Below are 27,777 nucleotides of genomic sequence, written 5' to 3'. Positions count from 1 at the left end.
ATTTGACAAGCCTCAAATTTCCCAGCGGCATCCCCTTTGTGTGGCCATAATGCCCCCTAAAAAAGTCCATGCCTTTTGCGGCCATTGGCCATTGTGCCCTTGGGCTGAATATAATAATTATAATTCCCTTCTCCCAAAGCACCTCTCACTCACATGGCTCTCTCAGATAGCTCAATTCTTATTAGCCAATGCCCGTCACGTGATCGGGTCCTTCTCACAGGCTACAAGTGAAGACAGACACATCGGGGACACAACTGCAGACTGTCCTTATCCAATTCCGAGGCGCATATTGAAGATGTTGGAAGAACTGTCCGCATTTACATCAGCTAACAAGATGAGTAGGCCTAACGAACAGCAAAAGCACTAGCCTACGTCAATCTATTATCCCCATATTACAAAAGTTTACCTATTCTATTCTTTGCGAGAAAGAAATATTCCAAACATAGTCTGGGAAAGTTGTGAGATGTGATAGATCCCAAATTAATACAACCACTAGCACTAAATAAGCTTTTTTAAGAAATGAGGCTCATGCAGCAGATCAGAAAGTTTTGCTTAAATTTTTTTATAAACTATTAGGCTATTTCTTACATTTTACATTTACATTTTAGTCATTTAGCAGACGCTCTTATCCAGAGCGACTTACAGTTAAGTGAGTGCATAAATTTTTTCTTACTGGCCCCCCGTGGGAATCGAACCCACAACCCTGGCGTTGCAAGCGCCATGCTCTACCAACTGAGCTACACAGGGCCTTCTTCACATTATAAGCACAGCAATGCGCACAGGGCAGTAGGCTATACGCGCAACTGTTCCAAAATGCAATTAATTAGCGGGAAAACACCATTCCCAAAAGTGACCGCAAATGCGATTATGCATGTAATGCTTTTATTATAAAGGTGCTTTTCTATGGTGAAAATGATCTTCCCCAAACTTGAAACTCATGTACTGTGTATGTATGCCAGTTAGGCTCTACACCCGTTGTAAAGCGAATTCATGTGGTTAATTTTAAGAAGTTATTTGGCCACTTTAGTTGTGATACTAACCTTATTAAAACATATAGGCCTACGGGCTAGGCTACAGGAGGTGTGGGACTATGATTTTAAAAAGTTGCATAAAAAAGGCATGCGCTGTTTTCCTTACTGCACACAAGCTGGGCATTATTCACAAGTGATAGGCTATTATTGTCACCCATCAGACTATTCTTGATTTAATATTGTCTTTACATATACTAAATAATATATGTGTGAAATTTGTTTTGATTTAGAATGGACCATCATGCACCTGTCTCGAAACAGGGGCAGGGGGAACAAATACATGTAATCTATGCACTTAAATAGTGAATGGAGGATGCTTTTAAGTGGTTCATTTTCTCTTCGCCTCCATATTATTTTCATGCCAGCCAGGTAGGCTATACTCCTGTTGTAAAGAGAAGCAATGTGCTTAATATTAGGAAAGTTGAGAAATAAGAAAGCTGATGGGATCCTCCTCTTTTTAATAGAGGCCATCAAAACTCTGTTTTTCACGCAATTGCATAGCCTATAGAAATGTTGCGAAACATGAGCTCATGGGCTCTCATGAAGTGCTGGATTAGATTTCGATTACATTTGCATTGATGTCAGAGTGATTAGAGGGACAATAGAGTGCTGAGTACCAGGCAGTTCGCAAGTTTGGTAGGCTACTAATGACCATCAGCTGCATCAGAGCTAGGAGAAGCCTAATTATCGTGACTAAACAGTCACGTGGAATTTGACTGCCGTCATGTCTCGTGACCGCCGGTGTGGCGGTAATACGGTCACTGTAACAGCCCTATGTGAGACCCACACAGTACACACCACAAGGACAAGACCTGAAGTGGGTCAAAACACTATCTTGAACAGGATGAGGACTTTCATGCTCTGATTGTACTGTAAGAACTGCTGCCATACAGGGTGCTGCTCCCCAACTCTCTGCTTATCTCTTTGTTGAGCTCTTTCACTCTGCTACCATCTAGCAGACAGAGCCGGTACAGGTGCATCAGAGCTGGGACTGAGAAACAGCTTCTATTGCCAGGCCATCAGACTGTTGAACAGCCATCACTAGCTGGCTACCTGCCCAGTACTCAGCCCTGCACCTTGAGACTAATGCCCCATGTATAGAGTCAATGAACGCTGGTCACCTAATATTCTGTTTATATACCGTTGTTTACACACTGTGTAATTGCAGTATACAGTGCATTCGGAAAGTATTCCGACCCATTGACATTTTCCGCATTTTTTTACGTTAAAGCCTTATTCTAAATATATATAATATTTTTATCTCAATCCACACACAATACCCCATAATGACTAAGCAAAAACAGTGATTTATACATTTTTGCAAATTTATAAAAAATACAAAACGGAAATATCACATTTACATAAGTATTCAGACCCTTTACTCAGTACTTTGTTGAAGCACCTTTGGCAGCGATTACAACCTTGAGTCTTCTTGGGTATGACGCTACAAGCTTGGCACACCTGTATTTGGGGAGTTTCTCCTATTGTTCTCTGCAGATCCTCTCAAGCTCTGTCAGGTTGGATGGGGAGCGTCGCTGCATAGCTATTTAGGTCTCTCCAGTGATGTTCGATCGGGATCAAGTCCGGGATCTGGCTGGACCACTCAAGGACAGTCAGAGACTTGTCCCGAAGCCACTCCTGTGTTGTCTTGGCTGTGTGCTTAGGGTAGTTGTCCTGTTGGAAGGTGAACTGTCGCCCCAGTCTGAGGTCCTGAGCTCTTTGGAGCAGGTTTTCATCAAGGATCTCTCTGTACTTTGCTCCGTTAATCTTTCCCTCTATCCTGACTAGTCTCCCAGTCCCTGCCACTGAAAAACATCCCCACAGCATGATGCTGCGGCCATCATGCTTCATGGTAGGGATGGTGCCAGTTTTCCTCCAGACGTGAGGCTTGGCATTCAGGCCAAAGAGTTCAATCTTGGTTTCAACAGACCAGAGAATCTTGTTTCTCATGGTCTGGGAGTCCTTTAGGTGCCTTTTGGCAAAATCCAAGTTTATTTGTCACATGCGCCAAATACAACAGGTGTAGACCTTACACTGAAATGCTTACTTACAAGCCCTTAACCAACAATGCAGTTTTAAGAAAAATAAGTGTTAAGTAAAAAATGGATAAGTAAAAAATATTTAAAGAGCAGCAGTAAAATAACAGTAGCCATTTTACTGTCATGTGCCTTTTACTGAGGAGTGGCTTCCGTCAGGCCGCTCTACCATAAAGGCCTGATTGGTAGAGTGCTGCAGAGATGGTTGTCCTTCTGGAAGGTTCTCCCATCTCCACAGAGGAACTCTGGAGCACTGTCAGAGTGACAATCGGGGTCTTGGCCACCTCCCTGACCAAGGCCCTTCTCTGGGCAGCCAGCTCTAGGAAGAGTCTTGGTGGTTCCAAACTTCTTCCATTTAAGAATGATGAAGGCCGCTGTGTTCTTGGGGACCTTTAATTGTAGCTAGCTTGTTGCTACCTGGATAGCTAACTAGACAATAGCTGGAACGACCTAGCGAACAGACGTGAAATGGCTGAATCGATTCAGTGGCTAGCTTTGCACTTAACTGGCTAACAGTAGCTACTAAGGGTAAGTTATAACCTACATTTGTGTTTTGTTTTTACATACTGGTAACCAGAGTCGTTCAAGGGAATTCGGGACATGGGTGACTAGTTAACGTTAGCATGGCTCTCTCTGTGTGTTCGTGCCGTGGGAAGAGGGTTTTTTTCGTTGGCAGAGAGCAATGGCTAGCTAGTATGCTAACTATTCTAGCTAACTAACTGGCTGAATAAGTTGACGACGGACTCACTCAAACTGTCAAAACTAACCCAAAACTTTACACAACGTTAGACACGGACACGAATAATCTGCTTGCCGTGTTAACACACTGGCGGTTTGTTGTAACCGAGTATTGGTGCTAAACCGTGTTATTGGAGCCTGGCATGCTAGTTGGCTATGGCGTCATAGGAATCGGTGTGCCCTGGACGGTTTTCACGGAAGAATACTGTACCAAGTTAGCTTCCTGAATAAACTAAGTTAGTCTATTCTAGTCTATATATATAATAGAATTATTGTAAAATGAACTCTGTCCATAAGGTGTAGATAGTAAGTATAGACCGGAAGTAGACGCCTGGGCATTGTTGTTCACTAATTTACTCCAAGTAGGGAAAGGATGGTGGGGTTGAAAAGTAATAAAGGGGAGTATACAGTGGGGAAAAAAAGTATTTAGTCAGCCAACAATTGTGCAAGTTCTCCCACTTAAAAAGATGAGAGAGGCCTGTAATTTTCATCATAGGTACACGTCAACTATGACAGACAAATTGAGAAAAAGAATCCCAGAAAACACATTGTAGGATTTTTTTATGAATTTATTTGCAAATTATGGTGGAAAATAAGTATTTGGTCAATAACAAAAGTTTCTCAATACTTTGTTATTTACCCCTTGTTGGCAATGACACAGGTCAAACGTTTTCTGTAAGTCTTCACAAGGTTTTCACACACTGTTGCTGGTATTTTGGCCCATTCCTCCATGCAGATCTCCTCTAGAGCAGTGATGTTTTGGGGCTGTCGCTGGGCAACACGGACTTTCAACTCCCTCCAAAGATTTTCTATGGGGTTGAGATCTGGAGACTGGCTAGGCCACTCCAGGACCTTGAAATGCTTCTTCACGAAGCTTCACTCCTTCGTTGCCCGGGCGGTGTGTTTGGGATCATTGTCATGCTAAAAGACCCAGCCACATTTCATCTTCAATGCCCTTGCTGATGGAAGGAGGTTTTCACTCAAAATCTCACGATACATGGCCCCATTCATTCTTTCCTTTACACGGATCAGTCGTCCTGGTCCCTTTGCAGAAAAACAGCCCCAAAGCATGATGTTTCCACCCCCATGCTTCACAGTAGGTATGGTGTTCTTTGGATGCAACTCAGCATTCTTTGTCCTCCAAACACGATGAGTTGAGTTTTTACCAAAAAGTTATATTTTGGTTTAATCTGACCATATGACATTCTCCCAATCCTCTTCTGGATCATCCAAATGCACTCTAGCAAACTTCAGACGGGCCTGGACATGTACTGGCTTAAGCAGGGGGACACGTCTGGCAATGCAGGATTTGAGTCCCTGGCGGCGTAGTGTGTTACTGATGGTAGGCTTTGTTATTTTGGTCCCAGCTCTCTGCAGGTCATTCACTAGGTCCCCCCGTGTGGTTCTGGGATTTTGCTCACCGTTCTTGTGATCATTTTGACCCCACGGGGTGAGATCTTGCGTGGAGCCCCAGATCGAGGGAGATTATCAGTGGTCTTGTATGTCTTCCATTTCCTAATAATTGCTCCCACAGTTGATTTCTTCAAACCAAGCTGCTTACCTATTGCAGATTCAGTCTTCCCAGCCTGGTGCAGGTCTACAATTTTGTTTCTGGTGTCCTTTGACAGCTCTTTGGTCTTGACCATAGTGGAGTTTGGAGTGTGACTGTTTGAGGTTGTGGACAGGTGTCTTTTATACTGATAACAAGTTCAAACAGGTGCCATTAATACAGGTAACGAGTGGAGGACAGAGGAGCCTCTTAAAGAAGAAGTTACAGGTCTGTGAGAGCCAGAAATCTTGCTTGTTTGTAGGTGACCAAATACTTATTTTCCACCATAATTTGAAAATAAATTCATTAAAAATCCTACAATGTGATTTTCTGGATTTTCTTTTCTCAATTTGTCTGTCATAGTTGATGTGTACCTATGATGAAAATGACAGGCCTCTCTCATCTTTTTAAATGGGAGAACTTGCACAATTGGTGGCTGACTAAATACTTTTTTTCCCCACTGTATATATAAAAAATTAAAAAAACATGGGGGATTGGAAGTGATGCAGACAATTACATTGATAGAAGATACAATCTATCTGCAATATTAAGCTGATCCATCCCCACCCCCGCAAAAAAAATAAAAAATAAAAAATTTAGTCTATTCCTAGAAAACATTGAACCGCTGTAGTTTACAACAATTATAATTTCTAAAGTGGAAGTTGGGAGAGTTATATTTGAGTGTTTCAGTGAAACGTAAGTGAGGGAGGCCCCGCTCTCTCGCTTTCCCAGATGTTTAGTTCATTTCATTCCGATCTCCTTTGCATTATTGTAGCCATTTTCTGTAGCCTGTCAACTATGTGTCTGTCTATCCCTGTTCTCTCCTCTCCGCACAGGCTATACAAACGCCTCACACCGCGTGGCTGCTGCCACTCTAACCTGGTGGTCCCTGCACGCACGACCCACGTGGAATTCCAGGTCTCTGGCAGCCTCTGGAACTGCCGTTCTGCGGCCAACAAGGCAGAGTTCATCTCAGCCTATGCTACTCTCCAGTCCCTCGACTTCTTGGCGCTGACGGAAACATGGATTATCACAGAAAACACTGCTACTCCTACTGCTCTCTCCTCGTCTGACCATGAGTTCTCGCATACCCCGAGAGCATCTGGTCAGCGGGGTGGTGGCACAGGAATCCTCATCTCTCCCAAGTGGACATTCTCTCTTTCTCCCCTGACCCATCTGTCTATCTCCTCATTTGAATTCCATGCTGTCACAGTCACTAGCCCATTTAAGCTTAACATCCTTATCATTTATCGCCCTCCAGGTTCCCTTGGAGAGTTCATCAATGAGCTTGACAAGTTACTTTCCTGAGGATGGCTCACCCCTCACAGTTCTGGGTGACTTTAATCTCCCTACGTCTACCTTTGACTCATTTCTCTCTGCCTCCTTCTTTCCACTCCTCTCCTCTTTTGACCTCACCCTCTCACCGTCCCCCCCTACTCACAAGGCAGGCAATACGCTTGACCTCATCTTTACTAGATGCTGTTCTTCTACTAATCTCACTGCAACTCCCCTCCAAGTCTCCGACCACTACTTTGTATCCTTTTCTCTCTCGCTCTCCTCCAACTCTACTCACTCTGCCCCTACTCAGATGGTAATGCGCTGTCGCAACATTCGCTCTCTCTCTCCCGCTACTCTCTCCTCTTCCATCCTATCATCTCTTCACTCTGCTCAATCCTTCTCCCTCCAATCTCCTGATTCAGCCTCCTCAACCCTCCTCTCCTCCCTTTCTGCATCCTTTGACTTTCTATGTCCTCTCCTCCCGGCAGGCTCGGTCCTCCCCTCCTGCTCCGTGGCTTGACGACTCATTGCGAGCTCACAGAACAGGGCTCCGGGAAGCCGAGAGGAAATGGAGGAAAACTAGACTCCCTGCGGACCTGGCATCTTTTCACTCCCTCCTCTCTACATTTTCTTCCTCTGTTTCTGCTGCTAAAGCCACTTTCTACCACTCTAAATTCAAAGCATTTGCCTCTAACCCTAGGAAGCTCTTTGCCACTTTCTCCTCCCTGCTGAATCCCCCCGTGGATGACTTAGTCAACCATTTTGAAAAGAAGGTTGACGACATCCGATCCTCGTTTGTTAAGTCAAATGACACCGCTGGTCCTGCTCACACTGCCCTACCCTATGCTTTGACTTCTTTCTCCCCTCTCTCTCCAGATGAAATCTTGCGACTTGTGATGGCTGGCCGCCCAACAACCTGCCCGCTTGACCCTATCCCCTCCTCTCTTCTCCAGACCATTTCCAGAGACCTTCTCCCTTACCTCACCTCGCTCATCAACTCATCCTTGACCGCTGGCTATGTCCCTTCCGTCTTCAAGAGAGCGAGAGTTGCACCCCTTCTCAAAAAACCTACACTCGATCCCTCCGATGTCAACAACTACAGACCAGTATCCCTTCTTTATTTTCTCTCCAAAACTCTTGAGCGTGTCGTCTTTAGCCAACTCTCTTGCTATCTCTCTCAAAATGACCTTCATGATCCAAACCAGTCAGGTTTCAAGACTGGTCATTCAACTGAGACTGCTCTTCTCTGTGTCACGGAGGCTCTCCGCACTGCTAAAGCTAAATCTCTCTCCTCTGCTCTTGTCCTTCTAGACCTATCTGCTGCCTTTGATACTGTGAACCATCAGATCCTCCTCTCCACCCTCTCCGAGTTGGGCATCTCCTGCGCGGCTCACTGGATTGCGTCCTACCTGACAGGTCGCTCCTACCAGGTGGCGTGGCGAGAATCTGTCTCCGCACCACCTGCTCTCACCACTGGTGTCCCCCAGGGCTCAGTTCTAGGCCCTCTCCTATTCTCGCTATACATCAAGTCACTTGGCTCTGTCTTATCCTCACATGGCCTCTCCTATCATTGCTACGCAGACGACACACAATTAATCTTCTCCTTTCCTTCTTCTGATAACCAGGTGGCGAATCGCATCTCTGCATATCTGGCAGACATATCAGTGTGGATGACGGATCACCACCTCAAGCTGAACCTCGGCAAGACGGAGCTGCTCTTCCTCCCAGGGAAGGACTGCCGCGTTCCACGATCTCGCCATCACGGTTGACAACTCCGTTGTGTCCTCCTCCCAGAGTGCGAAGAGCCTTGGCGTGACCCTGGACAACACCCTGTCGTTCTCCGCTAACATCAAGGCGGTGACCCGATCCTGTAGTTTCATGCTCTACAACATTCGGAGAGTACGACTCTGCCTTACACAGGAAGCGGCACAGGTCCTAATCCAGGCACTTGTCATCTCCCGTCTGGATTACTGCAACTCGCTGTTGGCTGGGCTCCCTGCGTGTGCCATTAAACCCCTACAACTCATCCAGAACGCCGCAGCCCGTCTGGTGTTCAACCTTCCCAAGTTCTCTCACGTCACCCCGCTCCTCCGCACACTCCACTGGCTTCCAGTTGAAGCTCGCATCTGCTACAAGACCATGGTGCTTGCCTACGGAGCTGTGAGGGGAACGGCACCTCCGTACCTTTAGGCTCACATCAGTCCCTACATCCAAATGAGGGCATTGCGTTCATCCACCTCTGGCCTGCTGGCCCCCCTACCTCTGCGGAAGCACAGTTCCCGCTCAGCCCAGTCAAAACTGTTCGCTGCTCTGGCACCCCAATGGTGGAACAAGCTCCCTCACGACGCCAGGACAGTGGAGTCACTCACCACCTTCCGGAGACATTTGAAACCCCACCTCTTTAAGGAATACCTGGGATAGGATAAAGTAATCCTTCTACCCCCCCTTACCCCACCCCCAAAAATTGTTATTGTAAAGTGGTTGTCCCACTGGCTATCATAAGGTGAATGCACCAATTTGTAAGTCGCTCTGGATAAGAGCGTCTGCTAAATGACGAAAATGTAGTGTAAATGTAATTCTGCAGACATTTTTTGGTACCCTTCCGCAGATCCGTGCCTCGACAAAATTGTCTCGGAGCTCTTTGGACAATTCCTTCGACCTCATGGCTTGGTTATTGCTCTGACATGCACTGTCAACTGTGGGATCTTATATAGACAGGTGTGTGCCTTTCCAAATCATGTTAAATCAATTGAATTTGGACTCCAATCAAGTTGTAGAAACATCTCAAGGATGATCAATGGAAACAGGATGCACCTGAGCTCAATTTCGAGTCTCATAGCAAAGGGTCTGAATACTTACTGTATGTAAATAAGGTATTTCTGTTTTTAATTTCAATAAATCTGCAAACATTTCTAATAACCTGTTTTCGCTTTGTCATTATGGGGTATTGTGTGTAGATTGATGAGTATAAAAAAATTAAAAAGTTTTGAATAAGCTGTAACGTAACAAAATGTGGAAAAAGTCAAGGGGTCTGAACACTATTCTCAATGTAGCTCATCCTAATATATCTACTGCTGTATATACCATTTTATTTTCCAAATGATATACTATCTATACACACACCACATACTTATATTCTGGATTCTCACACATGCTCACAAATATATGGATTGTTATTTCTTGATTTGTTGTTTAGATTTCTATTTTTATTATTTGTGTATTGTATTTGCGAGACATTCTACTGCACTGTTGGAGCTGTAACATACGCATTTTGCTGCACCTGACATAACACCTGCAAATCTGTGTACGAGACCAATAAACTTTGATTTGAGTTTTGATTTGATTTCTCACACTGTCATAAAGTGTCTTCATAAAGTATTGGGCCACCACGAGCCAGAACAGCTGCAATGCACCTTGGCATTAGGGTTAGGGGATATCCAGATTTTCATACAGTCATACCATTTCTGTACCATACCGGGGTATTTTGTTTTTCTATTTACAAAACTATTTAGGCAACAGGGATCTTGATAGAGGAGGGGATTGAATGTATCTGCTGTATCTAGCCACTTAGCCAGCAAGTTAGCAAACCAAATGCATAGCTGGAGCCCTGAGCTGGATAGAATTTATTTGACGTCTTAGATTTCTTATAGTAATACTTAACTTATAGTTATAAGTAGTGGTGTAGCACGCACCCCCAACCCCCCCCAAAATAAAAGTATATATATTTTTTCATGGTATTGAAAATCATACCCTCTGTATTTTGAAATACCCCAGTATACAGTATAAACAGTATATTGCCCAAGCCTACTTGGCATAGATTCTACAAGTGTCTGGAACTGTGACGGCCGCCCCCAGGTGGTAAGGGTAGGTAACAACATCTGCCACGCTGATCCTCAACACGGGGGCTCCTCAGTGGTACGTGCTCAGTCCCCTCCTGTACTCCCTGTTCACTCATGACTGCATGGCCAGGCTCGACTCCAACACCATCATTAAGTTTGCAGATGACACAACAGTGGTAGGCCTGATCACCGACAACAATGAGACAGCCTATAGGGAGGAGGTCAGAGACCTGGCCATGTGGTGCCAGGGTAACAACCTCTCCCTCAACGTGATCAAGACAAAGGAGATGATTGTGGACTACAGGGGAAAAAAAGAGGACTGAGCACGCCCCCATTCTCATCGACAGGGCTGTAATGGAACAGGTTGAGAGCTTCAAGTTCCTTGGTGTCCACATCACCAACAAACTATCATTGTCCAAACACACCAAGACAGTCGTGAAGAGGGCACGACAAAGCCTATTCCCCCTCAGGAGACTGAATAGATTTGGCATGAGTCCTCAGATCCTCAAAAAGTTCCACCCCACCCCCTCTTTTACACTGCTGCTACTCTGTTTATTATCTATGCATACTCACTTTAAGTCTACCCACATGTACATATTACCTCATTTACCTCAACTAACCGGTACCCCCTGTATATAGCCTCCCTACTGTTATTTTACTGCTGCCCTTTAATTATTTGTTATTTTTAACATATCTATTTTTTACTTAAAACTGCATTGTTGGTTAAGGGCTTGTAAGTAAGCATTTCACTGTAAGGTCTACACCCATTGTATTTGGCGCATGTGTCAAATGACATTTGATTTCATTTATTGGAGGGATGCGACACCATTCTTCCACGAGGAACTCCATAATTTGGTGTTTTGTTGATGGTGGAAAACGCTGTCTCAGGCCCTGCTCCAGAATCTCCCATAAGTGTACAATTGAGTTGAGATCTGGTGACTGAGACGACCATGGCATATGGTTTACATCGTTTTCATGCTCATCAAACTATTTAGTGACCACTCGTGCCCTGTGGATGGGGACATTGTCATCCTATGTGGGCATAGCCACGATAGCCAAAATAATGGCCTGCCCAGTATTTTTATACATTACCCTAAGCATGATGGGATGTTAATTGCTTAAAAGGCACAGTGCAGTCAAATGTGATTTTGCTGTGTTTTACATATATTTCCACACCTTGAGGTGTGAAAATTATGATAATGCCCTTTTCGTGTAAGAGCTGTTTGAAAATACATTTCAGCCTGTTTTGGTGGGATGGAGTTTTGGCCTGCCTGGTGATGTCTCCAGGCGATAAATTACTTAATAGACCAATAAGATAGTTCCAAACCTCTCTGCCAATAAAAGCTTGTTTTCCCTTTCCCACTCAGACCACTCCCAGACAGTCCGAGCAAAATTCTTGCTTGAGAAATTGCTCTTTGCTAAGAAGCGATTATGTTTTTCTTGACCATTTTAATTGAAAACAATCACAGTAAGGTATTTATTTGTTACCCAGAAATTATTTGATAGAGATAAAAACAGCTGCATTGGACCTTTATTTAACTCAGGAACCACACCTGTCTGGATGCACCTGCTTTCAATATACTTTGTATCCCTAATTTACTCAAGTGTTTCCATTATTTTGGCAGTTACCTGTAGGTTTACATTTGTTTGTAAATGTGTGTTTACCTGTTCTAGTTTCTGTTGTCTCTTCATTAATTCTATCTCCAGGTCACTCCTCTTGGTGTGGGCCTCCTGCTCCTCCCTCTGGGCCTTGAGAACCTGTTCTCTCTTCCTCTGCTCCAAAACCTTCTGGAGCTCCGGCTTGTTCTGGGGAGCCAGGCCCCTAGGAGAAACAACCAATCACAGGACCTGTTAGTACAAACATCCTCTTTCATAATATAGCTCTCCCTTTCTTTTACTCCAAATTCTGAGAAGTGGCTTGAGCTGTCCCCTTCTGCTAGATTTGACATGACATTGATGAAATAGGTGTTTCCATTTTGTTGTTACGCAACTGTGTCAAGTTGGGGGTTTTATGATTTCAATATTAAAACGGAGAACAGGGCCATCTGAGTACAAACACCCATTAGTGGGATGACCACAATATTACCGTCTATCAGAACTCTTGTTGCCTTTATAACTAATAAATGTTGTATCCAATTACATTACTTAATGTCCTAGTTTCTCCTTAAAATGTTGTTCAGTAGGCCAAAACAGGAAAATTGGGTGTTAGAGATCTAAAAGCACCTCCTCCATTCATTATAAAACTATAAATGTCTATATAATGAGTGAGGAATGTTTAGTTATCTGACCATTTTTTCCTGCCTGACCCGAGTAAGTGATTTCTAAAGAGGTTAGATGCATACACGTCTAAAATATGTGTTTCTAACAGTCTCTACTTTGTGCATGTGTGTGTGTGTGTTACAGTTAGAACATAGGTAGTTAGGGAAGAGTAAGAGACTCTCTGTGGGGGATGGTGTAGCATTGCGGTTGTTAAGAGCTTTGGGTCAGTAACCGAACGGTCGCTGGTTCGAATCCATGAGCCGGCAAGGTGTAATAATCTGCCGTTCTGTCCTTGAGCAAGGCAGTTAACCCCCAACAAGAACTGCTCCCTGGGCTCTGATGACGTGGACGTCGATTAAGGAAGCTCCCCGCACCTCTCTGATTCAGAGGGATTGGGTTAAATGCAGAAGACACATTTCAGTTGAATGCATTCAGTTGTGCAACTGACTAGGTATCCCCTTTCCCTAATCCTCCTTACATAGCCTTCCTTTCCATCTCTCTCTCTAAACCATCCCTCGCTCTCATCATCACCATGACTAATCCACTTTAAACTAAAACACTTCTCTCCATCCTCCTCTCCCCCAACTTTCCTCTACATCTTCTTCTTTCTCCTCATCTCCACAGAGAATACTAAAACCCAGTCAAAACATCTCTATGCTTTAAGATCTAAATAAAGAGAGAGGCTATATAGCACAGAAAGCAACATTGAAAGACATAGCACGGGGGGAAAATCTTCTCTCAAGTTCCCCCTCTCACCCTTTCCCACCTCTCCTTTCTTGCCTCCCTTCATACTCCAGAGTTCTGTGTTCATGCCCATAATCCACATGGTTCTGTGCAGGGTGCTAACAGACAGGGCACAGTGACGTAACAGCTGTCAACAGTACACACTGTGTGCTTATATATAGCATAACAACAAGCAACAAGGCTTTGGGCATTTGTCCATTCAGCATGAGAAAATACACTATTTGAGCCTCAGCACTGATGCTTTCAATCAAAGCCACACACAGTCATGCATGCAAGCACACGAGCATGCACGCATAACCAGTGTGAATTGCTGCCACGGTCCATTCTTTAATTTACATTTTCCCAAGTGGCAACTCAAGGTATTACAAAAACATTCAGCCAAAAATCTTTTTTCTCAATTCACCAAGACCCATCCATTTATTTTACCCACCCGCTCAGTGCAGAACTTTTCACTGGAAACAAGATTGTAAAAAAAAGATTGTTGCGTGCTTGTATTGCTATAATAATATTGAAAGTGTTCAGGCAGGAGGAACCTTTACATGCAGTAAGTGCAGTTTTATTATATTCTAGCAGTAAATACTATTTTTATATTTTCATGCATTTACATAACGTACTGTACTCGCCCACGGGGGTACCCCCAATACACGATGTAATAGCATAGCAACACGCTGCATTAGCACACAGTCACACACTTCTAACAACAGATCCAGGATCAGCTGACTCAACCCTCAACCCTAACCTTAACCAATAGACGGAAAACAACCCAAACACTGGATTATAAACAGAAACAGTAGGCAAGGATAAACCTTTGACAGATCAATAAAGTCTGTGTGCAGAGTTGAACGCCAGGGTTATATACTGTTCATATCAACCTCATGAATGACTTGGATCTCATCCATCCTCGGTCCGAGCCAGGATTTATGTCTACCATAACACAGTGATATGCCCACGTTGGGTCAGTCAAAGGAAGATAAACTGGTGTTGTATGAATAGAAACTTGTTTACAGTTTCCCTCTTGAGTAAGACGAGGATCAGGGTATAGACAACTGGGAAATAAAATGTAGAAGTAGCAGGAGAAATGGAGGGGGAAAATGAGAGGTGAAGTGTGTGTTGCCCCAGTGTTGTCCCCAGTCCCCTCACATCTTCTGGTTCATCATGAGTTCTCGATGGAGGTCCTGGTGGTTTCTGGAGCCCTTGACTGGGTTCAACAGCTTCTTGGGTTTGATCATCTCCTCATAGTCCCCCTCCAGATAGTCCGGCTCAGCCATCACACTCCTGCCCCGAGACAGAGACAGACTTGGGTCCACACACCGATCTTACGAGGGGAGAAGAGAGGATTCATTATGTTATTAATAATTTATTATACATCTCAATTCATTGATTCATTTACACACTGTAAAAGGTCAACTATACAGGCTCTCTCACACACAAACACAACCACAGTGAGGCGAAGACTTTTGGAGGATGGCCTGGTGTCAAGATGCTATCGAGACATCCATCTGTTTAATGCACCCAGACATTATGACCCCCACTACTGAATCTGGAGTTACATAATCATTCCCTTCCACCAGAGGATTGTTCTATTCTCCAGGCTGGGCTGGTTCCAAGCATAAGTGACATAAGCGGTCCCTTATGGCCGAATACCGACCGGGCACACAGGGCACGTGCCCAGGGACCCTGACCTCCAAGGGGCCCCCATTGATTTTGTTAGTCATTCTCAATCCGATATCATATTAACATGGCATAAGTCGTTACAAAATGTGTAGAATTGCAGAAAATATGCTTTAAAACTGCAAAATGTTCTCTATGACCCATGGTAAATGTGTAGTTAAAACTAAAATTCTTCCCTCCACCGTCAAGAGGGCGGCCACTCAAACGTTTTGCCGTAAGGTGAGGGGCCCCCAACCAAATCTCACTTAGGTCCCCCAAAAGGCTAGTGCCGGCGATGCTCACAGGTCTCACAGATACTGCTGGCAACAACTAGCCTATATCCATCAAAATATCACCTTCTTTATATGGATATACTGCATTTAAAATGCCATTCAGAGATGGAATTACTTGATTACACACATACAATACAGTCCCTAAGCTAATCAGATATAAAATCAAACAGGGAGTACTCCCATTACCTATTCTAATTTCTCACAAACTGATTTGAATATCCAAATATAAGGTTACGCATTTTCCATTAGTCCTACATAGATTTGATAATATATATAGATCATCAGAGTACAATTTCATGTAGCCACCAAATTAATGTACAATGTATGGGTAATATGTACAGTATCTGTATGCGTTCGTCTAAGACCATTTCCCCTTGGAGACAATTCCATATTATCATATCAAATGGCGCAGTGGTCTAAGGCACTGCATCGCAGTGCTAACTGTGCCACTAGAGATCCTGGTTCGAATCCAGGCTCTGTCGCCGCCGGCCGCGACCGGGAGACTCATGGGCGGCGCACAATTGGCCCAGTGTCGTCCAGGGTAGGGGAGGGAATGGCCGGCAGGGATGTAGCTCAGTTGATAGAGTATGGCGATTGCAACGCCAGGGTTGTGGGTTCGTTTCCCACGGGGGGCCAGTATAAAAACAATATGTATTCACTAACTGTAAGTCGCTCTGGATAAGAGCGTCTGCTAAATGACTAAAATGTAATGTAAATGTAAATCTTCGTATTGTACTTTACATTTGCATTGCATGAAAACTATTTATATGGTAATCACGACACAGACAGTCTGCATAACGATATTATACAACGGGTGGGTCTAATCCTGAATGCTGATTGGATAAAACTGCATTCCAGCTGGTGTCTATTCCGCAAGTTACCACCGGCTAAATCTATGACATTAAAATGCCTATTTACTCTGTTCCATCTGACTGCGCAAACCACCGTCTCATCCAACCCATTGTCCTTTCATTATAAGAAGTTGTAAAAAGTTACACTTCAACCGGTAACACATTTACGCATAAGACCGGTTAGAACGCGTCAAATAATTTTGACAAACAACAGGAAATCTAACAAACTTTCTAAAAACAAAAACAAATGTAATCCATTTTAGAATAAGGCTGTAATGTAACAAAATGTGGAAAAAGTGAAGGGGTCTGAAAACTTTCCGAATGCACTGTACACGGCGTCCCCTCACACACACAGTTAATATTTTAACAATTGACCTAGAAACTGTTTACAACGTTAAATAACTTATGACAAAGCTTGTCTCTTTCTCAGGAGTTTAAAGGTCAGCCAGGAGTGTAATTAACCGCATTCCAAGAATAGGTGCGTTTACGAATGGCTTTTGGAAGTAGGCCAAAAGCACCAAAATGTGATTTTATAACTGTGTGTATTACTTAGGTAGTGGTAACATTTCATAGACTATGACATAGGAAGCATTCTCATGATTTGTTCATCATCATCGTGCAGCGTAGACTACAAGGCCAAAAACACCCCATCTGAGATATAGGCCTGCTAGGCTACATACTATAATTATTTTCTTAATTGGAAATTTATAAATTGCATTTTTAGTCTGCGTGTAGACCTATGTTTTGAAGATACAACAACGAGAGTCTTAATATCACCAACACTGGGAAACAGCGAGCATGGAGCTGTAATACTGTATCGACAAGTCTGGGTCTCAATTTACTGTTGCGAGTTAGAGTAGTAGAATACACAAGGTGCAATTTCGATATTTGGTTGTGCATCAGCAGTTTCTCTTGTTATGTCAGTCACTGATAGTCACTCAATTAGCCCATGTCAGCTAACATTTTTTAGATTGGTAAATTAGTCTAATGGCCAGCTATCTGAACTTTTAGTAATTATGGTCGAATTATGCCCTGGGGGGGCACCTGTTGATTTTGTTAATCATTCTCACTCACTAAGGGCGGTTGGTGACAGGTGGTTGGGGGATTGGCGGCGCAACTGCGGCCACTAATGATGCTTTCAGATTTGTTGTGGCCCCCACCCCCATCAAAGTTGCCCATTCCTGGTACGGACCATTCAAAACAAGCACACTGAGGAGAGCTGTAATGTTTATATCTCAACACTAGAGGTCGCCGCTTCCTCACAACCCAGAGAAGAACAAAGAGCCAGTTACATAACAAAGAGGTGGATAAACAACCATGTCTCCCACACGTTTTGACTGATCTTTTTCTCAATGAGGGCCAGATGTACTGCACATTTGCATGTTTTCAGAGAGGAACAGTAGACAAAGGAAAACATTAAGACGTAATTTAGTTCTCATTATGTGAGACAGAAAACATTATTGTGTTTTACACCCCGTGGGGGTAAAAATGTTTGATTGTCATAAATCAAACATTAGTCCTGTGTATTTCACATGAAGGCAATATGCAGTGTGTGTTCAAGTTTTAGGTCACATGCACAAGTACAGTGAAATGCTTAACTTACAAGCGCTACTCAACAGTGCAGTATTCAATATCAAAAAAGTATAACTAATAAGAAAAAAAACACAAGAAATAAGAGAGGAAGCTATATACATGGTCAGTGCCAGTACCAAATTTACAATGTGCAGGGATACTGGAGTATTGGGGTAGATATGTACATATAGGCAGGGAATAAGGGAACATAACGGGTAGCAGGATCAATAATAATAGTAAACAGTTTGGCAGCAGCATAAGTGGTGGGTGGGTATGTGCGAGTGTGTCTATGTAAGTGTGTGGGTGTTAGGTGTGAGTGTGTGTGTGCAAGAGTGTCAGTGTAGGCGTGATACGCGGATATACAGTACATGTAAACAGGGCACACTGTGTGTTTGTGTGTATGCATGTCTGTACTGTGTGTATATGCTTTGTATGTGTGTTGCTGCTGAGTATATCAAAAGCAATACCCTTTAGTGTGAGCAGCAGGGGGTAGTGGAGCAAGCAGGCTGGGGGTATTGAGAAAGCATCCGTTCGCTTAACACATCTTGCGCCACTTCCTCTCTGCCCCAGGGGAAGAGGAAGTGACATAGGGGGTTGAAAGGGCCCAGGCTCACCCCCTAGTCCCAGACGGGCTGCATCTCATATTCTAAAGTGACTTCCTCTCCTCATCTCCTTTTCTTCATGATCAATCATCTGGCATGACCTGACTGATGAAATAGTGCTGGAAATCTACCTGTGTTTTTAGAAAGGATACAAGGGAAGGAAGCCATTTTAGAGTGTGGAGACACAGTATGAAAAAAAATGTATGCACTCACTAACTGTAAGAGCATCTGCTAAATAACTAAAATGTAAATGTCATGTCCTCTCCCTTCTTGCCTGGGACAGACAGACATTCAGAGAGCTGTGACCAATGTTCCCAGAATTTCTTTCCGGCACTGAGCAAATTTCAGGTCTGCTGAGCGCAAACTTGAAAGTTATGAAAATTCAGTGCAACTTCCAGCGCATTTACTGTGAACACTGAGGCTGTACCCGCTTTAAGTTACAGTTTTAACAGCGGCCAAGTAGGCTACTGTGGCTATTTGATCCTAATGTAGGCCTACCAGTGGCCTACCATAAAAAACAATAGAGAAAATGCATCCCATAACATTTTAACATGGAAATAGCTGTTCTATCATTCATCCTACATAAGCAGCCAATGTGTGGTGCTCAATGTAGGCCTACATTCCATGAGACTTAAAAAAATAAAAATAAAAAAAATTCAGGGCTTGACATTAACCTGTTTATCCACTTGTCCTTCAGACAAGGTGAAAATATTGTGTTGTTTAATGCAAGAAACCACTGTACAAAATAAAATGCATTATTATTCCTGTCCCATTATTACAGTGAATGAGGCAAATTATGCTACCCTCTATTGGCTACTTAGCCTATTCAAGCCTGTCTCAAAATACAACACTGCCCTTTAAGAAAAAGAAAAGCTGTTTACCTGACTCGCTTTTCAAAGATGTCGAGAAATTAACACGTTTTGTGCTCTTGTAGGAAGCAATTGCTGACTTCTATAACTGGGCTAATAACGCACTAACTAGCAAAGGATATGAACAAATGTGCACACATGGCTACATGCAGCTCTCGCTTTGATCTCAAAACAAGTGCATCTACTCATGACAGCTCATGCTGTAAACACAGTTCAGTTCAAAGTAAATGGCAGAGATCCATATATGGCAATGGTCTATTTGTATATAGGTCTACTGCAGCTCTGATTGGTTATGCTGCACCGGTCTGTGTAGAGTACGGGCTGAGTCGTGCGTGTCAATGCAATAGAATCCTACTGATGCGTTATGCCTACAACAAAATCTCTTGCATAGTTCATTTTGTTTCGGTATGTTGCATTGAAAGTGGCTAATACTGCATTGATTTCATCACAATTGCCACAGTAAAAGGGAAATGTTGATAAAGTTAAGTAACAGGGAAAACTCTAGAAAGTTCAATCTCGTGCTTCTCTCTGTTGGCTGATAGTTCTTCTGTGTGGCAGTCCTGGGGAGCTGCATGGCAGTCTTGGGCTGCGCGCCCATGCACGGGTGTGACATGCTGCCACAAGACTTGCTCACTGCAATACGGTCACTGAGAGAGCGAAAGAGAGAGTAAACACACATACCCTCCCATCTTATCCTGTGGGACATACAGCATCTGTCAACACCAAGACCGAAATATGATTTTAGGCCAAAGGAAATATAAACAGCTTTCAGCAGTGTGTGCGTGCGTGCGCGTGTAGAGGACTTTTTAGAAGTGCACTTCCTGCTATTCCAGGCATCCCCATTACAGCAGCTCTTTCATGTTAATAGGTGTAGGAACCAGATGGTCTCAAGTGTGAGTCTCCAGTTAGCCCTGACAACCTCACTACAGAGGAACTAATACTCTGCAAAAACACTGCTATATGGTCAGACGACACTGTCGTACACAGAGGAGAGAAGTAAAACCTCAGTCTTCATCTTCTTACTCTTTCCATGTCACCCCTGCCACAACCTCTACGTTAATATGATCTCACATGCTATGTGTGAGTGACACTGGGAAACCAGGGGGTGGGAGAGAGGGGTGAAAGGTCAAAATAAACAGAGAGAGATAGAGACATCGAGAGAAAGAGAGCGGAACTAGGCCATTCATTACAATCAGAGGCTGTCAACATCTCAAAGCAATACTTGTGAGTGAACTAATGGGTGAGTACTTTCTCATGGGTGTTCGCTTGTGTTTGCATTTATAAGAGTAAGAGAGAAAGAGAGAGCGGGAGGAAGGGATGGAGTGACTATGTGAGTGTGTATACAGTAGGTGTGTGTGTGTGTGTGAGTCCCTGAGTCTACACTTGCAGGCTGCATTAGAGCTAATTGAATGACAGTCTTGGCACTGCACACATACAGTGCTGCACTGGGCTATTGCATCAGAACTGATTGTCCTTCACTGGGACTGCATGAACTAACAGCTAACGCACGCACACACACACTTCCTGTTGTTGGCCTTGTGTCTATGAGTGTGTGAGTGATGACTGGTCTCCATGGTGATGGTGGAAAAACAGTTGAGAATAAGTTGAGATGATTTAGACCAAGAGACAAAAAATGAAGGTATAAAACCCTCTCTCTTTGTCCATGTGGTTCTGATGTCCTCGAGAGAGAGAGAAAGAGAGAGAGAGAGACCAGCTGGCGGCCTGCTTTACCATATGACCCCCTGCCCCCCACAACACACACACATTTAGCCATGAAGGAAACCCTGATTAAAAGACAGCGATATGCAGCCTTCTAACTGACAGAGGCAGATGGAGGGATGATGAGGTAGAGAAAGAGTTATATGTGGACCAGTGATGTTTAGCAGCTCAGATGTTGTTTCTCGCTCAGCACATCCACCCAGAATGAGTTTTGGGGGGCTGAGGTCTGGTTTGTATTTCCTGTCCCAGAGCGGGAATAGCAGAGAAGAGGAGAGCTGGAATTCTAGGGTCTCAGCCCTGAATGATTGCTGGGAAACACCCCTCCTCAGTGTCAAAGTAGGATGGGGCCTATACACAATCAGATGTTTCTCAGAATACACACCAACATAGAGCAGTGCGAGTCATGAAAGCGGGAGTCATGGGAGTCATGATCTATGTCAGACTCAGAGTCCTGGAACAGTGACACACCCAAATGGAACGTTTGTGAACTCTATTCAGCCCTGATGTCATTCCACAGGGAATAGTGAAAAAGTGAGACAGCCCAAGTACAACACACATCCTATAAGTGTCAGCCTAATGCTGAGAGATTATTACAGCTACCAGCCAAGAGACACATAACAACAATCATGTCTGCAGGCACAGAGAATGTTGGTGTTCTCAAACACACACAGTTATTTTCGCTTGCAGCGTGTGCAAACTGGTGTTTCTTGGGAATAAAACTGCAGCAGCAGGATTTCCCAGCCATGACCTAAGCATATAACTCACTATAGTCAGTGTACAGTACTTGATAGTATACTTGCTCATAAAATGTTTTCAATATTAGCCTACTCATAAGAGGGCTGAATCAGTTACGAGCGTCTTGAGTTAGGATAGATGTAGCTTTGCACATAAACGTTCTCTCCCTCTCTCTGCCACACCCATGCCTCTTCCTGTGTGGCAATCTGCACACTGTACATAGAGATGGCTCCACTTCCTGTGTACTCTATCACAATTTCCTGTTGATAGGAGTGTTATCTGTCTCATACTAAGTAACTAACCAACCCAAATAGCTAACTAACTAACTCACTGGTCCCAGTTCTACATTAAAAGCCAAAGTCTCTCTGAAGCCTCTAAAGATAAACTGTCTAGTTAAAATCAACAGCTTTTCTGAGGCACTGAGTGTGGTATTAAGCCACGAGCGGCAGCCTCTCTAAATTGGACACAAAATAGATTTGCTGGGAGGAAGAAAGGGAAGTCATGTTCCTCCCTCATTGTTAAGAGTTGTTTTTCAAGCAGAGGTTTGTGTTATCATACACACACATGTTGTGACAGGCAGGGTGATAGGCAGATTATAGAGTGAATGGAGCTCATTGAAAAGGCAGAGACATCAGTTTGAGTCACGCCATAGGAATGTGATGAACCTACAGAACTATTCTAATACTGGAGCACACCCGTACCCACACACCTCAGAGAACAGAGGATGGTAGAGGAGTGACAGACACAGATGGCTGTGTAACCATACACCTGTCCTCCAGACAAGTGAAAATCAAAGCACATACACACAACCCTGGACACCTGCCCCACAAAATAAAATGATAGGGTTGGGGTAGACAACTGTCCACTCTCCTGTCACCCTGACACAATGGCTGCTCTATGGGCCAGATATACACCCTCACAGTTGGCACCAACACATGCTCACATATGAATGCTGTATATCTGACCAACCAGATCTCGTCACTGTATTTCAGACACCACTGCCAGGAGCTGTAACATAGCAACACACAATACATAGACAAAAATGTTTTTCTATCCTTTTTGTCAACAAGCTATTTATCAATTACGGCACTGGAAGTCTTCCCCATTATAATAACTATGGACAGTTAGTTGGCCTACTCGGACTTCAGTTTGACCGACCTCAAAGACTACAGTAATGCGGTCATGTAGCTCCATTCTGAACAGAGACTGTCTGTGTGTGTGTGTTACTAATAAGACAGGATCATGTCGTGATTCAGCCTAGGAGGTCTTAATCTAATTAATGTACCTCAGACTCCCAATCTCCGGTATACTTTAACCTGACAAGCTCTCTTACTGTAGGGAGGGGTGCTTTTAGTCTCTCTCTGTGTGTGTGTGTGTGTGTGTGTATAAAATCAATTTTCTGTGAAATACAGAGTGGCCGGTACAGTAATGGTACTTTATTCTGATTGAGGCTCCGGGCCCTATGAAGGGAAATCAATGCAGAGCCATAGAGAAGCTGTGTGTGTGTGTGTGTTTCTGTTCCTTGCCATAAAACATTTTTCAGAGAGGTAGTGTATTAATATGTAATATTTAAAAAATAACTGTTTGTGATTAAAGGGATACTTCGGGATTTTGGCAATAAGGCCCTTTACCTACTTCCCTAGAGTCAGATGAACTCGTGGATACTGTTTTGATGTCTGCGTGCAGTTTGAAGTGGCTAACTAGCGTTACTGCAATGATTGGAAGTCTATGGGCCTCATTGTATGGTCCCCCCGGCTGTGCTTAAAAAACCTCAAACCTCAATACCTGAGCTGTGCAGCAATAATGCATATCGGTGTCATGGTAACCATAATGCCAGCTTGGTGTAAACAACTCCTTTGTGTTCTAGGGTTCTATCATTTCATCAATGCAGGAGATATTGCATTATGGCTTACAGGTTATGTAGCCTAGCCAAGCCTATTATACACAGAGATCACGTACGCACCTGCCAATTTGCACTCTGACACGGTCTAACTCCTACATATACAAAAGTATGTGGACACCCCATCAAATTAGAGGATTCGGCTATGACGGTGCCAAAAGTATGTGGCATCACCATCATAGGATGCGACCTTTCCAACAAGTCAGTTCGTCAAATTTCTGCCCTGCTAGAGCTGCCCCGGTCAACTATAAGTGCTGTTATTGTGAAGTGGAAACGTCTAGGAGCAACAACGGCTCAGCCACACAAGCTCACAGAACCGGACCGCCGAATGCTGAAGCGCGTAGTGTAAAAAATGTCTGTCCTCGGTTGCAACACTCACTACCGAGTTCCAAACTGCCTCTGGAAGCAACATCAGCACAATAACTGTTCGTTGGGAGCTTCATGAAATAGGTTTCCATGGCCGAGCAGCCGCACACAAGCCTAAGATCACCATGCGCAATGCCAAGCTTCGGCTGTAGTGGTTTAAAGCTTGCCGCCATTGGACTCTGGAGCAGTGGAAACGCGTTCTCAGGAGTGATGAATCACACTTCACCATCTGGCAGTCCAACGGACAAATATGGGTTTGGCGGATGCCAGGAGAACGCTACCTGCCCCAATGCATAGTGCCAACTGTAAAGTTTGGTGGAGGAGGAATAATGGTCTGGGGCTGTTTGTCATGTTTCGGGCTAGGCCCCTTAGTTCCAGTGAAGGGAAACCTTAACGCTACAGCATACAATTACATTCTAGACGATTCTGTGCTTCCAACTTTGTAGCAACAGTTTGGAGAAGGCCCTTTCCTGTTTCAGCATGACAATGCCCCTGTATACAAAGTGAGGTCCATACAGAAATGGTTGGTCGAGATCGGTGTGGAAGAACTTGACTGGCCTGCACAGAGCCCTGACCTCAAACCCATCGAACACCTTTGGGATGAATTGGAACGCAGACTGCGAGCCAGGCCGAATCGCCCAACATCAGTGCCCAACCTCACTAATGCTCGTGGCTGAATGGAAGCAAGTCCCCGCAGCAATGTTCCAACACCTAGTGGAAAGCCTTCCCATAAGAGTGGAGGCTGTTACAGCAGCAAAGGGGGGACCAACTCCATATTAATGCCCATGATTTTTGGAATGAGATGATCGACGAGCAGGTGTCCACATACTTTTGGTCATGTAGTGTATATCTCCCACATTGCACATACACCTTGTACATGCAGATTTTATAACGTCATAATAGATTTACAGTGTAGCCTGTGTTTTTAGTTTACAGTGTTATAGTGTACGTTGTATGTTATTCATTTAAATGCATTGTTTAAACTTTGTCTGTATATTCTGTATAGTGTCTGTATATTACCCATATCCACAAAGCATCTCAGAGTAGGAGTGCTGATCTAGGATCAGGTCCCCACCTGTACATATAAATTGTACTCATTATGATCTAAAAGGAGAAACTAATCCTAGATCAGCACTCCTACTCTGAGATGCTTTGTGGATATGGGTCCAGTTCTTTGTATCAGATTAGGAAGATTTCAATGGTAGACCGCAGAGAGGGGCTGTCACAGCATGAAGACCCCTACCGCAAACAATGAGAGCAGAGAGACACACACACTGCAGTTACAGCATACAGACTCACACACACCGATAGAGATAGACACAAACACACACACAAAGAAACACCCAGACCTACACAAATACAGAGGAAGATAAGCAATAAGGTAGACTTTCCTGCTCATAAATACAAATCATATGGGAGAAGGTACAGGAAATTAAAGAGAGAGCGAGAGAGAGCGAGCGAGCGAGCGTGTTAATTGTGCAGCATGAACAGTATGTCTGGGGCTCAGGACAGTCCGCTGACTAATGAACATAGTTGTCCTACTCCTACTGCATAGAGACATTACACAATGACTGATGTATATATAGGACCCTAAACACACACGTGCATTTTAGGGATGTATCAGATTACGCCAAAAGGAAAATGGCACCTGTAACTGCCCTACGGCCAGAGTCCATTCACAATACCGGAGACATTTACACATTCCTGAGATATGGACAAATTCCATTCCAGAATACCTGAGACCAACATTTCTTTGTGGGGTATTCCTGCATGCTGCAGTTGGTATTGTACAGTATATCCTTGATAATCACTGGGGATAATGATATGGAGAACCCCCATTCCAATGAGAACCCACTACCAGTGTGTGTGTGTGTGTGTGTGTGTGTGTGTATGTCCCTTAAAGGAAACATGATGAACAGAGAAAGAGCAAGACCAGGAGATGATGGAGAGAGTGAGATAGAGAGAAAATAGAGAAAGGGAGGGGGTAGTTCAAAGATCAGAAAACAGATGTAAAGTGTTTAGCAAACTCCCTTCTAAATGACTACCACGTGTCGGGCCTCTCCCCCACTCACTCTGCAACTTATTCATTCATACTATTCTATTTCTTATTTACATGTATTGTATCTCTCTTTCACTCAGTTCTCTCATCTCCTTCTCTCTTTCCCCCCTCTCTGGCAGTTGATTACTGAAAGTGAAGTTCAGAGAAATTACTCAAGACAACCATTTCCTCTGACCCAATAACTTACACAAACGTTTGGCATCGCAAGCAAGATTTAGTTCTGAGTTCCGAATGTATGTATACTCCAACTACTATCTGTAGAATAGAATACTTTATGGCCGTCAAGATGGAATCTCTCTCCTGTACCCACTGTGCTACGCTACAGTTCTGTCTAGTACATATGAGATATGTCTGGGTTGAGTGTGGGTAAAGTTTGACAAAAGTAGCTATCGGTCAGAAGGACCCTTGGCTATAACTGACCACAGGGACAAATATGCTTGTATAAAAGATCAATGTGGCTGTAAACACACACACACCAGGAGTGTCATGTCTCTCTGGTTGACAGTGAAAGGGAGTGAAAGGTGAGTGTGTCAGAGATGACTAGGGCCATGTGCTCCAGCCAGCAGAACTGAGTGATCCATCACTGTCTTTCTATGCTGTCACACACTGACACAATACACAATTGATTACTCAGACTTCAGCTATCCAACTCAAAACTAACAAAAGGCAACTAAGATGTAGGTAGCCCGCTTCAGTGACAATGTGTATAGCCTATAAGCCTATCTGTATATTATGTCAAATAGTTAAAGAAAAATCACTCACACGCATTGATTCATAAGTTTAGGGCATCTTACTTTCTCCAAGAGGTTCCATAAACTAATTGGTTAAACGTCCTGAAGTTTATAATGACTGGATTGATTGGAGGTAGACAGATGGGCGAATCAACGGTCTGATTCTGAATCTCTTCTGATTCTTACTTCACTGTCCCGTTAGCGAAACAACATGCACTTTTAACGCAACAATGAACCCCGAGTTTCTGTTTGGCAATATCTCCGTTTCTATAGCCTCAAATTGAACACTTCTTATCAGCGCGGCATTGTTTCAAGAAAATCTAACAAAACTAGATGGATAAATCGGGCACTACACGCGGCCCGATGAATAGGCTATAGCCAAAGCAGACACGCTGCTTTGTGTGTGCGCTCATGAAACAGACAGACAAAACGAAAACACACCCATACCTACCTAAACTCGATCCCGACGCTACTTCTCCAACTCGACTTGTTTAATAATTAAAAGGACAAAGTGGTTTTGAGCCTCATCAGTGCTTCTCCAGATCACTTCTCTGTTTAGGTGTGTCTGCGAATCTGCTTTTGTGCTTCTTGGAAACTGTTCAACTGCACACACATACATACACATTCGGCCAATAGAAAATGTAAATGAATGCCGGATGGGCGGGCCAATATGATGTCATGCTCCTCCTCTCTTTCTCTTTCTGCCCCGAGCTCTTAACGGGGTGTGGCAGGGTAGCGAGCGGCTGTGGCTGGGTCTGGAAGATGTACAGAGAGACACACACGGAGAGCATCCATCCGATACATACCAACCGATACCCATCCACATCAACTAGCTGCAGTGGAGAGGTTCCAAAAATTCAAGTTCCTAGGTGTGCACATCACTGAGGACCTGAAATGGTCCCTTCACACCAACAGAGTGGTGAAGAAGGTGTAACAACCTCAGGAGGCTGAAGAAA

At 43.9% G+C, this 27,777-nt stretch overlaps 1 protein-coding gene across 3 annotated transcripts in view; it reads right to left on the bottom strand.

Moving 5' to 3' along the window:
* The window catches only part of LOC121576585 (protein FAM107B), a 29,328-nt gene extending 1,887 nt beyond the window's left edge, over window positions 1-27,441 (bottom strand). The window contains exons 1-4 of one of the 3 annotated variants that reach the window (XM_041889831.2): window positions 27,273-27,441; window positions 18,455-18,573; window positions 14,615-14,789; window positions 12,137-12,293 (exon numbers count right to left, since the gene is read on the bottom strand). In XM_041889831.2, the coding sequence (XP_041745765.1) occupies window positions 12,137-12,293; window positions 14,615-14,742 (285 nt within the window). In that variant the 5' untranslated portion in view covers window positions 14,743-14,789; window positions 18,455-18,573; window positions 27,273-27,441. The other 2 variants (XM_041889830.2, XM_041889829.2) reach the window with 2 other exon arrangements.
* Window positions 27,442-27,777: the final 336 nt, after the last annotated feature.

The sequence above is a fragment of the Coregonus clupeaformis genome, chromosome 11 (genome assembly GCF_020615455.1).
Source record: "Coregonus clupeaformis isolate EN_2021a chromosome 11, ASM2061545v1, whole genome shotgun sequence".
In the NCBI taxonomy this organism is placed as follows: Eukaryota; Metazoa; Chordata; class Actinopteri; order Salmoniformes; family Salmonidae; genus Coregonus; species Coregonus clupeaformis.
This window is presented reverse-complemented; position numbering and strand designations above follow the sequence as displayed.